The 14,775-nt window shown below is 51.4% G+C and overlaps 1 protein-coding gene across 3 annotated transcripts in view; it reads left to right on the top strand.

Moving 5' to 3' along the window:
* hlcs (holocarboxylase synthetase (biotin-(proprionyl-CoA-carboxylase (ATP-hydrolysing)) ligase)) overlaps window positions 1-14,775 on the top strand; it is a 65,948-nt gene that overhangs the window by 18,543 nt on the left and 32,630 nt on the right. For all 3 annotated transcript variants that reach the window (XM_084104811.1, XM_084104809.1, XM_084104810.1), the window contains 2 exons: window positions 5,084-5,257; window positions 12,639-12,880. In XM_084104811.1, coding sequence (XP_083960937.1) covers window positions 5,084-5,257; window positions 12,639-12,880 — 416 coding nt within the window. The remainder of the gene's footprint in view (window positions 1-5,083; window positions 5,258-12,638; window positions 12,881-14,775) is intronic.

The following is a 14,775-nucleotide window of genomic DNA, read 5'->3' on the forward strand; positions in this document are numbered from 1 at the left end:
TGTGTGTTGGACACAGATGTGCGTCTCTTGTGTCGAGTGTGTGCAGGACACAGATGTGCGTCTCCTCCTGTGTCGAGTGTGTAGGACACAGATGTGCGTCTCCTCTTGTGTCGAGTGTGTGCTGGACACTGATGTGCGTCTCCTCTTGTGTCGAGTGTGTGTTGGACACAGATGTGCGTCTCCTCTGGTGTCGAGTGTGTGCAGGACACAGATGTGCGTCTCCTCTTGTGTCGAGTGTGTGCAGGACACAGATGTGCGTCTCCTCTTGTGTCGAGTGTGTGTTGGACACAGATGTGCGTCTCCTCTTGTGTCGAGTGTGTGCAGGACACAGATGTGCGTCTCCTCTTGTGTCGAGTGTGTGTTGGACACAGATGTGCGTCTCCTCTTGTGTCGAGTGTGTGTTGGACACAGATGTGCGTCTCTTGTGTCGAGTGTGTGCTGGACACTGATGTGCGTCTCCTCTTGTGTCGAGTGTGTGTTGGACACAGATGTGCGTCTCCTCTTGTGTCGAGTGTGTGTTGGACACAGATGTGCGTCTCCTCTTGTGTCGAGTGTGTGCAGGACACAGATGTGCATCTCCTCTTGTGTCGAGTGTGCGCAGGACACAGATGTGCGTCTCCTCTTGTGTCGAGTGTGTGTTGGACACAGATGTGCGTCTCTTGTGTCGAGTGTGTGCAGGACACAGATGTGCGTCTCCTCTTGTGTCGAGTGTGTGTTGGACACAGATGTGCGTCTCCTCTTGTGTCGTGTGTGTGTTGGACACAGATGTGCGTCTCTTGTGTCGAGTGTGTGCTGGACACTGATGTGCGTCTCCTCTTGTGTCGAGTGTGTGTTGGACACAGATGTGCGTCTCCTCTTGTGTCGAGTGTGTGTTGGACACAGATGTGCGTCTCCTCTTGTGTCGAGTGTGTGTTGGACACAGATGTGCGTCTCCTCTTGTGTCGAGTGTGTGCAGGACACAGATGTGCGTCTCCTCTTGTGTCGAGTGTGTGCAGGACACAGATGTGCGTCTCCTCTTGTGTCGAGTGTGTGCAGGACACAGATGTGCGTCTCCTCTTGTGTCGAGTGTGTGCAGGACACAGATGTGCGTCTCCTCTTGTGTCGAGTGTGTGCAGACACAGATGTGCGTCTCCTCTTGTGTCGAGTGTGTGTTGGACACAGATGTGCGTCTCTTCTTGTGTCGAGTGTGTGCAGGACACAGATGTGCGTTTCCTCTTGTGTCGAGTGTGTGCAGGACACAAATGTGCGTCTCTTGTGTCGAGTGTGTGTTGGACACAGATGTGCGTCTCCTCTTGTGTCGAGTGTGTGCAGGACACAAATGTGCGTCTCCTCTTGTGTCGAGTGTGTGTTGGACACAGATGTGCGTCTCCTCTTGTGTCGAGTGTGTGCAGGACACAGATGTGCGTCTCCTCTTGTGTCGAGTGTGTGTTGGACACAGATGTGCGTCTCCTCTTGTGTCGAGTGTGTGTTGGACACAGATGTGCGTCTCCTCTTGTGTCGAGTGTGTGTTGGACACAGATGTGCGTCTCTTGTGTCGAGTGTGTGCAGGACACAGATGTGCGTCTCCTCTTGTGTCGAGTGTGTGCTGGACACAGATGTGCGTCTCGTGTCGAGTGTGTGTTGGACACAGATGTGCGTCTCGTGTCGAGTGTGTGTTGGACACAGATGTGCGTCTCCTCTTGTGTCGAGTGTGTGTTGGACACAGATGTGCGTCTCCTCCTGTGTCGAGTGTGTGCAGGACACAGATGTGCGTCTCCTCTTGTGTCGAGTGTGTGTTGGACACAGATGTGCGTCTCCTCTTGTGTCGAGTGTGTGCAGGACACAGATGTGCGTCTCCTCTTGTGTCGAGTGTGTGTTGGACACAGATGTGCGTCTCCTCTTGTGTCGAGTGTGTGCAGGACACAGATGTGCGTCTCCTCTTGTGTCGAGTGTGTGCAGGACACAGATGTGCGTCTCCTCTTGTGTCGAGTGTGTGCAGGACACAGATGTGCGTCTTCTCTTGTGTCGAGTGTGTGTTGGACACAGATGTGCGTCTCCTCTTGTGTCGAGTGTGTGCAGGACACAGATGTGCGTCTCCTCTTGTGTCGAGTGTGTGTTGGACACAGATGTGCGTCTCCTCTTGTGTCGAGTGTGTGTTGGACACAGATGTGCGTCTCTTCTTGTGTCGAGTGTGTGCAGGACACAGATGTGCGTTTCCTCTTGTGTCGAGTGTGTGCAGGACACAAATGTGCGTCTCTTGTGTCGAGTGTGTGTTGGACACAGATGTGCGTCTCCTCTTGTGTCGAGTGTGTGCAGGACACAAATGTGCGTCTCCTCTTGTGTCGAGTGTGTGTTGGACACAGATGTGCGTCTCCTCTTGTGTCGAGTGTGTGCAGGACACTGATGTGCATCTCCTCTTGTGTCGAGTGTGTGTTGGACACAGATGTGCGTCTCCTCTTGTGTCGAGTGTGTGTTGGACACAGATGTGCGTCTCCTCTTGTGTCGAGTGTGTGTTGGACACAGATGTGCGTCTCCTCTTGTGTCGAGTGTGTGTTGGACACAGATGTGCGTCTCTTGTGTCGAGTGTGTGCTGGACACAGATGTGCGTCTCGTGTCGAGTGTGTGTTGGACACAGATGTGCGTCTCGTCGAGTGTGTGTTGGACACAGATGTGCGTCTCGTGTCGAGTGTGTGTTGGACACAGATGTGCGTCTCTTGTGTTGAGTGTGTGTTGGACACAGATGTGCGTCTCTTGTGTCGAGTGTGTTGGACACAGATGTGCGTCTCTTGTGTCGAGTGTGTGTTGGACACAGGACACAGATGTGCGTCTCTTGTGTCGAGTGTGTGTTGGACACAGATGTGCGTCTCTTGTGTCGAGTGTGTTTTGGACACAGATGTGCGTCTCGTGTCGAGTGTGTGTTGGACACAGATGTGCGTCTCGTGTCGAGTGTGTGTTGGACACAGATGTGCGTCTCCTCTTGTGTCGAGTGTGTGTTGGACACAGATGTGCGTCTCCTCTTGTGTCGAGTGTGTGTTGGACACAGATGTGCGTCTCTTGTGTCGAGTGTGTGTTGGACACTGATGTGCGTCTCTTGTGTCGAGTGTGTGTTGGACACAGATGTGCGTCTCCTCTTGTGTCGAGTGTGTGTTGGACACAGATGTGCGTCTCCTCTTGTGTCGAGTGTGTGCAGGACACAGATGTGCGTCTCCTCTTGTGTCGAGTGTGCGCAGGACACAGATGTGCGTCTCCTCTTGTGTCGAGTGTGCGCAGGACACAGATGTGCGTCTCCTCTTGTGTCGAGTGTGTGTTGGACACAGATGTGCGTCTCTTGTGTCGAGTGTGTGTTGGACACAGATGTGCGTCTCCTCTTGTGTCGAGTGTGTGCAGGACACAGATGTGCGTCTCCTCTTGTGTCGAGTGTGTGCAGGACACAGATGTGCGTCTCCTCTTGTGTCGAGTGTGTGCAGGACACAGATGTGCGTCTCCTCTTGTGTCGAGTGTGTGCAGGACACAGATGTGCGTCTCCTCTTGTGTCGAGTGTGTGCAGGACACAGATGTGCGTCTCCTCTTGTGTCGAGTGTGTGCAGGACACAGATGTGCGTCTCCTCCTGTGTCGAGTGTGTGTTGGACACAGATGTGCGTCTCCTCTTGTGTCGAGTGTGTGTTGGACACAGATGTGCGTCTCGTCTTGTGTCGAGTGTGTGCAGGACACAGATGTGCGTCTCCTCTTGTGTCGAGTGTGTGCAGGACACAGATGTGCGTCTCCTCTTGTGTCGAGTGTGTGCAGGACACAGATGTGCGTCTCCTCTTGTGTCGAGTGTGTGCAGGACACAGATGTGCGTCTCCTCTTGTGTCGAGTGTGTGCAGGACACAGATGTGCGTCTCCTCTTGTGTCGAGTGTAGGGCTGGGTATCGTTCAAAATCTTTCGATCTGGTGCCATTTTTGATACCTCAGTTTCGATACCGGTTCCTAACGATACTTTTTTCGATACCAATTTTATGAAATCCATTTGAACAAGATTACATAACATTACCTCAGAAAATTTTGGTTTTATTTTTTCAGTTTGACTCGTGCTCCTTAGTCAGTGCACAAAGGAACAAAAAATCTTATTTGAATATATTTCAAAATGTAATTTATTCCTGTGATGTCAAAGCTGAATTTTCAAAATCATTACTTCAGTGTCACATGATCCTTCAGAAATATGAAAACGGTTTGCTGCTTAATATTTTGGAAACTATGATACATTTTTTTTCATGATTCTTTGATGAATAAAAATGTCAAAAGAACAGCATTTATTTGTAACATTACACGTTTTAATGTCACTTTTGATAACTTTAATGCATCCTTACTGAAAAAAAAAAAAATCGGACTAACCAACACATTTTTGAACGGCAGTGCACATTCAGTAGGTCATTATTGCAGTATAAACACTGTCAGAGTGATCAACAAGGTACCTCTTCATTTACCAGTCGAAGGCGAAGCAACTTTCTGCTATTATGTTTACTCCGAGCACTGTCAAGGTCTTCATCATATCTGTCGCGGTGCCGGTCTTAGCAGCAGTTATTTTACAGCTAATACTGCATCGCGCTGTTGGCATCGAGCCTGGAGAAATGTAGCCACACTTTTGATCGACTTTTCCACATCTTTAAGGTATTATGTGTGTGTGTGTGTGTGTGTGTGTGTGTGTGCTCACGTCTAATGAATATGTGCGCGGAGAGTTTGTGTGTGTGTGCTCGCGTCTCATTGAGTATGTGCGCGAGTTTTGTGTGTGTGCTCGCGTCTCATATAAGTATACGCGTGGAGAGTTTGTGCATGCGCGCGCGCGTCTCATATGAGTATGTGTGTAGAGTTACGCAAACTCTACACATGTATGCGCGTGAGCGACTTTAGGTGTGTCGTTGTGCATTTCATATGTATTTGTTTGAGCACTGACGTTGACGAGTTAACCCCTTAGGTATCGAAATCTGGTACCGAACATCATGTCATTTTTCGATACTCGATAGTATCGAGGCAATTCGATCGGTACCTAAAAAGTATCGAAACTCGGTACCCAGCCCTAGAAGTCAGTGTTGGACACAGATGTGCGTCTCCTCTTGTGTTCAGGTGCGTTTGGAAGCGGATCCAGATGTTCATGATGCTCAGGGTTTCTCCGAGCTGAAGATGAGCAACTCTCTTCGCTACGAGGTTCTGACGGAGATCCTGAGGACTCTGGGTCTGAGCTGTGAGCGGAGCACTGTGCCGACACACACCCCGATATACCTGCTCTCCACACACCAGGTGACCCACACACACACACACCCCCGATATACCTGCTCTCCACACACCAGGTGACCCACACACACACACACCCCCGATATACCTGCTCTCCACACACCCACCCACACACACACACACCCCCCGATATACCTGCTCTGCACACACCAGGTGACCCACACACACACACACACACCCCCGATATACCTGCTCTGCACACACCAGGTGACCCACACACACACACCCCCGATATACCTGCTCTCCACACACCCACCCACACACACACACACCCCGATATACCTGCTCTCCACACACCCACCCACACACACACACACACACAAACACCCCGATATACCTGCTCTGCACACACCAGGTGACCCACACACACACACACACACCGATATACCTGCTCTGCACACACCCACCCACACACACACACACCCCGATATACCTGCTCTCCACACACCAGGTGACCCACACACACACACACACCCTGATATACCTGCTCTGCACACACCCACCCACACACACACACCCCCCGATATACCTGCTCTGCACACACCCACCCACACACACACACACCCCGATATACCTGCTCTCCACACACCCACCCACACACACACACACCCCGATATACCTGCTCTCCACACACCCACCCACACACACACACACCCCGATATACCTGCTCTCCACACACCCACCCACACACACACACACACACAAACACCCCGATATACCTGCTCTCCACACACCCACCCACACACACACACACCCCGATATACCTGCTCTCCACACACCCACCCACACACACACACACACACAAACACCCCGATATACCTGCTCTCCACACACCCACCCACACACACACACACACACACACACCCCGATATACCTGCTCTCCACACACCCACCCACACACACACACACACACAAACACCCCGATATACCTGCTCTCCACACACCCACCCACACACACACACACACACAAACACCCCGATATACCTGCTCTCCACACACCCACCCACACACACACACACCCCGATATACCTGCTCTCCACACACCCACCCTCACACCCACACACACACACACCCCGATATACCTGCTCTCCACACACCCACCCACACACACACACACACAAACACCCCGATATACCTGCTCTGCACACACCAGGTGACCCACACACACACACACCCCGATATACCTGCTCTGCACACACCAGGTGACCCACACACACACACACACCCCGATATACCTGCTCTCCACACACCCACACACACACACACACCCACCCCGATATACCTGCTCTCCACACACCCACCCACCCACACACACACACACACCCCCCCCGATATACCTGCTCTCCACACACCCACCCACCCACCCACCCACACACACACACACACACACACACCGATATACCTGCTCTGCACACACCAGGTGACCCACACACACACACACACACCGATATACCTGCTCTGCACACACCAGGTGACCCACACACACACACACCCCCGATATACCTGCTCTCCACACACCCACCCACACACACACACACACACAAACACCCCGATATACCTGCTCTGCACACACCAGGTGACCCACACACACACACACCCCGATATACCTGCTCTGCACACACCAGGTGACCCACACACACACACACACACCGATATACCTGCTCTGCACACACCAGGTGACCCACACACACACACACACCCCGATATACCTGCTCTGCACACACCAGGTGACCCACACACACACACACCCCGATATACCTGCTCTGCACACACCAGGTGACCCACACACACACACACACACCGATATACCTGCTCTGCACACACCAGGTGACCCACACACACACACACACCCCGATATACCTGCTCTCCACACACCCACCCACACACACACACACACACCCCCCGATATACCTGCTCTCCACACACCCACCCACACACACACACACCCCGATATACCTGCTCTCCACACACCCACCCACACACACACACACACACAAACACCCCGATATACCTGCTCTGCACACACCAGGTGACCCACACACACACACACCCCGATATACCTGCTCTGCACACACCAGGTGACCCACACACACACACACACCCCGATATACCTGCTCTGCACACACCAGGTGACCCACACACACACACCCACACCGATATACCTGCTCTGCACACACCAGGTGACCCACACACACACACACACACCGATATACCTGCTCTGCACACACCAGGTGACCCACACACACACACACACACCGATATACCTGCTCTGCACACACCAGGTGACCCACACACACACACACACACCGATATACCTGCTCTGCACACACCAGGTGACCCACACACACACACACACACCGATATACCTGCTCTGCACACACCAGGTGACCCACACACACACACACACACCGATATACCTGCTCTGCACACACCAGGTGACCCACACACACACACACCCCGATATACCTGCTCTGCACACACCAGGTGACCCACACACACACACACACACACCCCGATATACCTGCTCTGCACACACCAGGTGACCCACACACACACACACACACCGATATACCTGCTCTGCACACACCAGGTGACCCACACACACACACACACCCCGATATACCTGCTCTGCACACACCAGGTGACCCACACACACACACACCCCGATATACCTGCTCTGCACACACCAGGTGACCCACACACACACACACACCCCGATATACCTGCTCTGCACACACACCCCCCCCCCGATATACCTGCTCTCCACACACCCACCCACCCACACACACACACACACACACACACCCCGATATACCTGCTCTGCACACACCAGGTGACCCACACACACACACACCCCGATATACCTGCTCTGCACACACACACACCCCCCGATATACCTGCTCTGCACACACACACACACACACACCCCGATATACCTGCTCTCCACACACACACACACACACAAACACCCCGATATACCTGCTCTGCACACACCCACCCACCCACCCACACACACACACACACACACACACACACACACACCACGATATACCTGCTCTCCACACACCAGGTGACCCACACACACACACACACACCGATATACCTGCTCTGCACACACCAGGTGACCCACACACACACACACACCCCGATATACCTGCTCTCCACACACCCACCCACACACACACACACACACACAAACACCCCGATATACCTGCTCTGCACACACCAGGTGACCCACACACACACACACCCCGATATACCTGCTCTGCACACACACACACCCCCCGATATACCTGCTCTGCACACACACACACACACACACCCCGATATACCTGCTCTGCACACACCAGGTGACCCACACACACACACACACCCCGATATACCTGCTCTGCACACACACACACCCCCCGATATACCTGCTCTGCACACACACACAAACACCCCGATATACCTGCTCTGCACACACACACACCCCCCGATATACCTGCACACACACACACACAAACACCCCGATATACCTGCTCTGCACACACCAGGTGACCCACACACACACACACACCCCGATATACCTGCTCTGCACACACACACACCCCCCGATATACCTGCTCTGCACACACACACACACACCCCGATATACCTGCTCTGCACACACCCACCCACCCACCCACACACACACACACACACACACACACACACACCACGATATACCTGCTCTCCACACACCCACCCACACACACACACACACACCGATATACCTGCTCTGCACACACCAGGTGACCCACACACACACACACACCCCGATATACCTGCTCTGCACACACCAGGTGACCCACACACACACACACCCCGATATACCTGCTCTGCACACACCAGGTGACCCACACACACACACACACCCCGATATACCTGCTCTGCACACACACACCCCCCCCGATATACCTGCTCTCCACACACCCACCCACCCACACACACACACACACACACCCCGATATACCTGCTCTGCACACACCAGGTGACCCACACACACACACACCCCGATATACCTGCTCTGCACACACACACACCCCCCGATATACCTGCTCTGCACACACACACACACACACACCCCGATATACCTGCTCTCCACACACACACACACACACAAACACCCCGATATACCTGCTCTGCACACACCCACCCACCCACCCACACACACACACACACACACACACACACCACGATATACCTGCTCTCCACACACCAGGTGACCCACACACACACACACACACCGATATACCTGCTCTGCACACACCAGGTGACCCACACACACACACACACCCCGATATACCTGCTCTCCACACACCCACCCACACACACACACACCCCGATATACCTGCTCTGCACACACACACACCCCCCGATATACCTGCTCTGCACACACCAGGTGACCCACACACACACACACCCCGATATACCTGCTCTGCACACACACACACCCCCCGATATACCTGCTCTGCACACACACACACACACACACCCCGATATACCTGCTCTGCACACACCCACCCACCCACACACACACACACACACACACACACACACACACACACCACGATATACCTGCTCTCCACACACCCACCCACACACACACACACACCCCGATATACCTGCTCTGCACACACCAGGTGACCCACACACACACACACACCGATATACCTGCTCTGCACACACCAGGTGACCCACACACACACACACACCCCGATATACCTGCTCTGCACACACCAGGTGACCCACACACACACACACACCCCGATATACCTGCTCTGCACACACCAGGTGACCCACACACACACACACACACCACGATATACCTGCTCTCCACACACCCACCCACACACACACACACACACCGATATACCTGCTCTGCACACACCAGGTGACCCACACACACACCCCGATATACCTGCTCTGCACACACCAGGTGACCCACACACACACCCCGATATACCTGCTCTGCACACACCAGGTGACCCACACACACACACACACACCGATATACCTGCTCTGCACACACCAGGTGACCCACACACACACACACACCCCGATATACCTGCTCTGCACACACCAGGTGACCCACACACACACACACCCCGATATACCTGCTCTGCACACACCAGGTGACCCACACACACACACACACCCCGATATACCTGCTCTGCACACACACACCCCCCCCGATATACCTGCTCTCCACACACCCACCCACCCACACACACACACACACACACCCCGATATACCTGCTCTGCACACACCAGGTGACCCACACACACACAAACACCCCGATATACCTGCTCTGCACACACACACACCCCCCGATATACCTGCTCTGCACACACACACACACACACCCCCCGATATACCTGCTCTCCACACACACACACACACACAAACACCCCGATATACCTGCTCTGCACACACCCACCCACCGACCCACACACACACACACACACACACACACACACACACACACACACACACACACCACGATATACCTGCTCTGCACACACCAGGTGACCCACACACACACACACACCCCGATATACCTGCTCTCCACACACCCACCCACACACCCCGATATACCTGCTCTCCACACACCCACCCACACACACACACACACCCCGATATACCTGCTCTCCACACACCCACCCACACACACACACACACACACAAACACCCCGATATACCTGCTCTGCACACACCAGGTGACCCACACACACACACACACACCCCGATATACCTGCTCTGCACACACCAGGTGACCCACACACACACACACACACCCCGATATACCTGCTCTGCACACACCAGGTGACCCACACACACACACACCCCCCGATATACCTGCTCTGCACACACACACACACACACACCCCGATATACCTGCTCTGCACACACCCACCCACCCACCCACCCACACACACACACACACACACACACACACCACGATATACCTGCTCTCCACACACCCACCCACACACACACACACACACACACACAAACACCCCGATATACCTGCTCTGCACACACACACACCCCCCGATATACCTACTCGCTCACTCACTCACTCACTCACTCACACACACACACACACACACGTACACACCCTTATACACTCCATTTATCTCCATCTCTAACCCTAACTGGTACAGTTGTGCTCCTAAGTTTACACTTTAAGATGTTTTATCATTTTAAAAACTGAGATCTTGAAAATGTCTTGTAGTGTTTGAATTTAATAAAGCCATTTGTAATTAGTGTCTATTTGTTTTATGTTGTAGTGTTTTATGGAGTTGTAGAGATCGCAGATCAGTTCTGCAGCTGACCACTAGGTGTCAGTCTCTGCCTGTGACACTCCTGACTCCAGTCAGCCTGAGACATGAGGAAATATTGAGCTCATTATTAATATATACAGTATGGAGGGAATGTTTGTTTTTAATGACCCTGTAAGGTTGATTAAAACCATCAAAATATGAGGAAAATATTTTATGTTTTAAATATTTTAAATATGAGGGAAGAACAAAACGCTAAACATGACAAAGTTATTTGGCAAAAAAAGGCAACTACAGATACAGGTTTTATTTTATTATTCAAACAAAATTCATATAAAATAAAAAGCTGAGAGGAAAAAGCAAACATTGACTACATCATACTCAGTTATTAATGTTTGGTTGGTTTTCTCTTGTTCATAATGTCTGGCAAAGTCTCACAGTTCGTCATGTTTCATTGCGTTAATATCACAAATAAAACAATCGACTCCAAGCACAACTAACGCAATATGATTATAAAATGTTTAATAATATTTGAATAAAGGGTGAAGATGTGGGTTTTCCTCGGCTGGCCACTAAAGCGTCTCGATCGTTCTTCAGCTGGTAATAGTCGTCCTCATATCCTGATACCCTGATACCTGTTCAGATAGGGTTATACATTTATTAATTACATAATATTAGTATTTTTTTATTTATCTTTTTATTTAACTTTATCTTATTTTTTCATCTGCACAGATATATCTCACTGAGCATATATGATATGATTATCGTTGATGTAGAAGAATGCGGCGTCATTGATTGGCTGTGCTCGTCGATCGCTCGGTTAATTACTGGCGTCTTTAACGACAGCCAATCAGACGAGCCCTTCAAAAACAAGCATGAAACGTGTGATTCATAGTGTGAGAATAAACCATGCACTGAGAATGAAGTGTGTGTGTGTGTGTGTGTGTCTGTGCGCGTGCGTGTGTGCGCGTGTGTGGTGTGTGTGTGCGCGTGCGTGTGTGCGCGTGCGTGCGTGTGTGCGCGTGTTTGTGTGTGTGTGTGTGTGTGTGCGCGTGCGTGTGTGCGCGTGTGTGTCCCGCAGGAGCAGAAGCGCCGGCTCCTGCACTGCTTGACGGGGGGATCCGGAGTCCTGAAGCTTCGGGCCGGAGCCGAGCCGGATCTGGGAGAGCGAGGGAGTGTGTGTGTGATAAACACTGATCCTCCCGAGAGCTTCTCCGAACACTTCAGCCTGCACACGTACCGGCAGCACCTGCACACACACACACTCGGACACACACTCGTCTACGCCGACGTCACCTCCTCCACCATGGACCTGCTGGACGGGTGAGAAACGCTACACACACACACACACTCCACACACACACACACTCTGCTCACACACACTCCACACACACTCCACACACTCCACACACACACTCCGCTCACACACTCAGCACACACACACACACACACTCCAACACACACACACACTCCGCTCACACACACACACTCCACACACTCCACACACACACACACGACTCCTCTCACACACACAGACACACTCCACACACACAGACACACTACACACACACTCCGCTCACACACACACACTCCGCTCACTCACACACACACACACTCCGCTCACACACACACTCTCTCTGCTCACACACACACGCACACACTCCGCTCACACACACACTCCGCTCACACACACACTCCGCTCACACACGCACACACTCTGCTCACACACACTCCGCTCACACACACACACACTCCGCTCACTCACACACACTCTCTCTGCTCACACACACACGCACACACTCTGCTCACACACACACTCTGCTCACACACACACACTCTGCTCACACACACACTCTGCTCACACACACACTCTGCTCACACACACACTTCCGCTCACACACACACTCCGCTCACCCACACACACTCCGCTCACACACGCACACACTCTGCTCACACACACTCCGCTCACACACACATACTCCGCTCACACACGCACAATACTCCGCTCACACACACTCTCTCTGCTCACCACACACACGCACACACTCTGCTCACACACACACTCTGCTCACACACACACCTCCGCTCACACACGCACACACTCTGCTCACACACACTCCGCTCACACACCACATACTCCGCTCACACACGCACATACTCCGCTCACACACACACGCACACACACACATACTCCGCTCACACACGCACATACTCCGCTCACACACACTCTCTCTGCTCACACACACACGCACCGCTCACGCTCACATAGGGGTGTGCCGGTTTCTGAATTGGTGATGACGGTTATGACGTGAGTCAAATGTGACGGTTTGTAACATAACCGTCGGGGGGGGGGGGGCGGGTTGCGATGTTAATCTGTTATAGGACAACTTAGTTTGAATAAACGAACAGACACTGATTAGGTACTTGATCACCTAAATAAAAAAAATAAAATAAAAAAGAATATTTGTGTAGTGTTCAATGTTGTTATCGATATAGATACGCGGATGGGGTATTATTTCAACCGCAACCGCATCACAAAACTCATCATCCGTACCAGCGGTTTTTGACCAGATTTCAAAGCCGCACCCGCCATCCGCTGACTGTTGTGCGGTCTATGGACGATGCGATGCTCTGCTGATGCGAGCCGTAAGAAAGCCCTTGTCTGTTCTAGAAAGGATGCAGCAAAGATATTTAATGCTAATGTATGAGCCATAGCCTACGCTGAGTTTCATTCATTTACGATGAGATTGTCCATGTCACGGTTATTATATTGTCTGCTATAGGCAATTTGCTTTTTATTTCTTAAATACATTCAATTGGTTGCTGAAACATTTATTAAAATTAAGATACAATTTGTACAAAACGAAATTCGCTTTAAAGAAAGGCTTTCTACAAAGCAAAACTTAATGAAGTGGTAAAAACCATGTCTCCCGATTGCAGATGTTTATTGCTAATGTTTATTATTAGAAAAATGTTTTTCATTTGTTTCATAAATCTCATAATGATGGCACATCACTATATCATAGCTGTTATTTCCATCTCAGATGATTGGCGGTCGGGGGGGTACTTGGCAAAGAATCAAATACAGTTGGAAACGACGTAGATCACTAATAACACAGACTGTTAACAATTGTTTTTAATTAGTATTTAAACATTCTCTATGATAAAAAATGTTTGTAAAAAATATTTTAATAACACGGTTTTGGCGGTTATAGAGT

Source organism: Abramis brama (assembly GCF_963993115.1).
Source record: "Abramis brama genome assembly, chromosome: 25".
Taxonomy (NCBI): domain Eukaryota; kingdom Metazoa; phylum Chordata; class Actinopteri; order Cypriniformes; family Leuciscidae; genus Abramis; species Abramis brama.